Source organism: Athene cunicularia (assembly GCF_003259725.1).
Source record: "Athene cunicularia isolate RWA chromosome 22 unlocalized genomic scaffold, athCun1 chr22_part1, whole genome shotgun sequence".
In the NCBI taxonomy this organism is placed as follows: domain Eukaryota; kingdom Metazoa; phylum Chordata; class Aves; order Strigiformes; family Strigidae; genus Athene; species Athene cunicularia.
In genome coordinates this window covers 786,664-787,688 of record NW_020799128.1, presented here as the reverse complement: position 1 = coordinate 787,688, position 1,025 = coordinate 786,664, and the positions used below count along the sequence as shown (strand labels likewise).

General features: G+C 69.3%; 2 protein-coding genes across 2 annotated transcripts in view; one reads left to right on the top strand and one right to left on the bottom strand.

Annotated features, from left to right (window-relative positions):
- The window catches only part of C22H2orf42 (chromosome 22 C2orf42 homolog), a 6,526-nt gene extending 6,466 nt beyond the window's left edge, over positions 1-60 (top strand). Inside the window, 1 exon segment of the mRNA XM_026863012.1 lies at positions 46-60. Coding sequence (XP_026718813.1) covers positions 46-60 — 15 coding nt within the window.
- The window catches only part of ARID5A (AT-rich interaction domain 5A), a 5,162-nt gene continuing 4,143 nt past the window's right edge, over positions 7-1,025 (bottom strand). Inside the window, exon 2 of the mRNA XM_026863011.1 lies at positions 7-1,019. Within this exon, the coding sequence (XP_026718812.1) occupies positions 165-1,019 (855 nt within the window). The 3' untranslated portion in view covers positions 7-164. The remainder of the gene's footprint in view (positions 1,020-1,025) is intronic.

Here is a 1,025-nt window from a genome sequence, read left to right as displayed (position 1 = left end):
AAAACGACACGGTCCGGATTGTCTCCTCTCAGTCCTTGGCTGCAGGCTCCGAAGCGGTGACCGGCACTGGCACGCGCCTCGTCGCCCGGTTCGAGCCACGGCAGCATCCCGACCGTCTCCCTCCTCCGCAGGCATCGAGGCTGATCCGGAGCGCGATGGCAACTCTACAGCTTGGCGTGGCGGTGGAAGGCCGGTGCGTGCGGGGAGGCGTAGGTGGCTTGGCTGTGCCACGTCGCCGCCGGGTAGAGCCGGTGTCGCAGCGAGCTCTCGTAGGAGGCTGGGTAGTGGCCAGGGCCGGTCGCCAGCGGCCGGCACAGATCGGAGGGCTGCGTGGAAGTGGCTATCAAAGGGCTGGGAAAAGCGGGGATGACGAAAGGGTTGACGGAGAGGGACGGCGCCGCCGGCACCCCTTGGGATTTGAGGTGCTCCAGCGGGTTGCCGAAGCTCACCGGGAAACGCACCATCGCTCCCTTGTAAACGTCCGGGGCTTGCGGCAGCGGCGTGGCGTAGCCCGGGCTGGCCACCACCGCTTTGGGTTTGGCCAGCCCTTGCTGGCTGCCGGGCGAGCCAGCACCCGTGTCCCTGCCATCGGCTTCCTTGAGGAAGGGGGAAACGGCCCGTAACTTGGCGCCGGGGCCGAAAACGGTCTCCTCCTCGCGGCCACGCTTGCCCCTTGCCCTGGGCGCGGCGGGGGCGAAACCGGCCCCGGGGGGCACCCAACAGGCTTTGACCGCGGCTCCCCGGCTCTCCCCGCTCCACCCCTGCCCCGCTTTGTTCCGCAGGTCTTGGGGCTGCTCCTGCTCCTCGCCTCGCACCGGGAAGGCGGAGGGCGGCTCTAAAAAATCCTTCAAGCTGGAGAAATACCCCCAGAGCGGGTGACAGCTGACGGGTTTCAGCACCTCGTTGCGGTAAGCGTGGAAGCAGCCGGTGAAGACGGCGGGCGCCGGGCCCCCGTCCTCCCGCCGCGGGCAGGCCCGGGTGTCTCTTGCGCCGGGGGATGCGCTGGGGACGGGTCCCACCTCGTT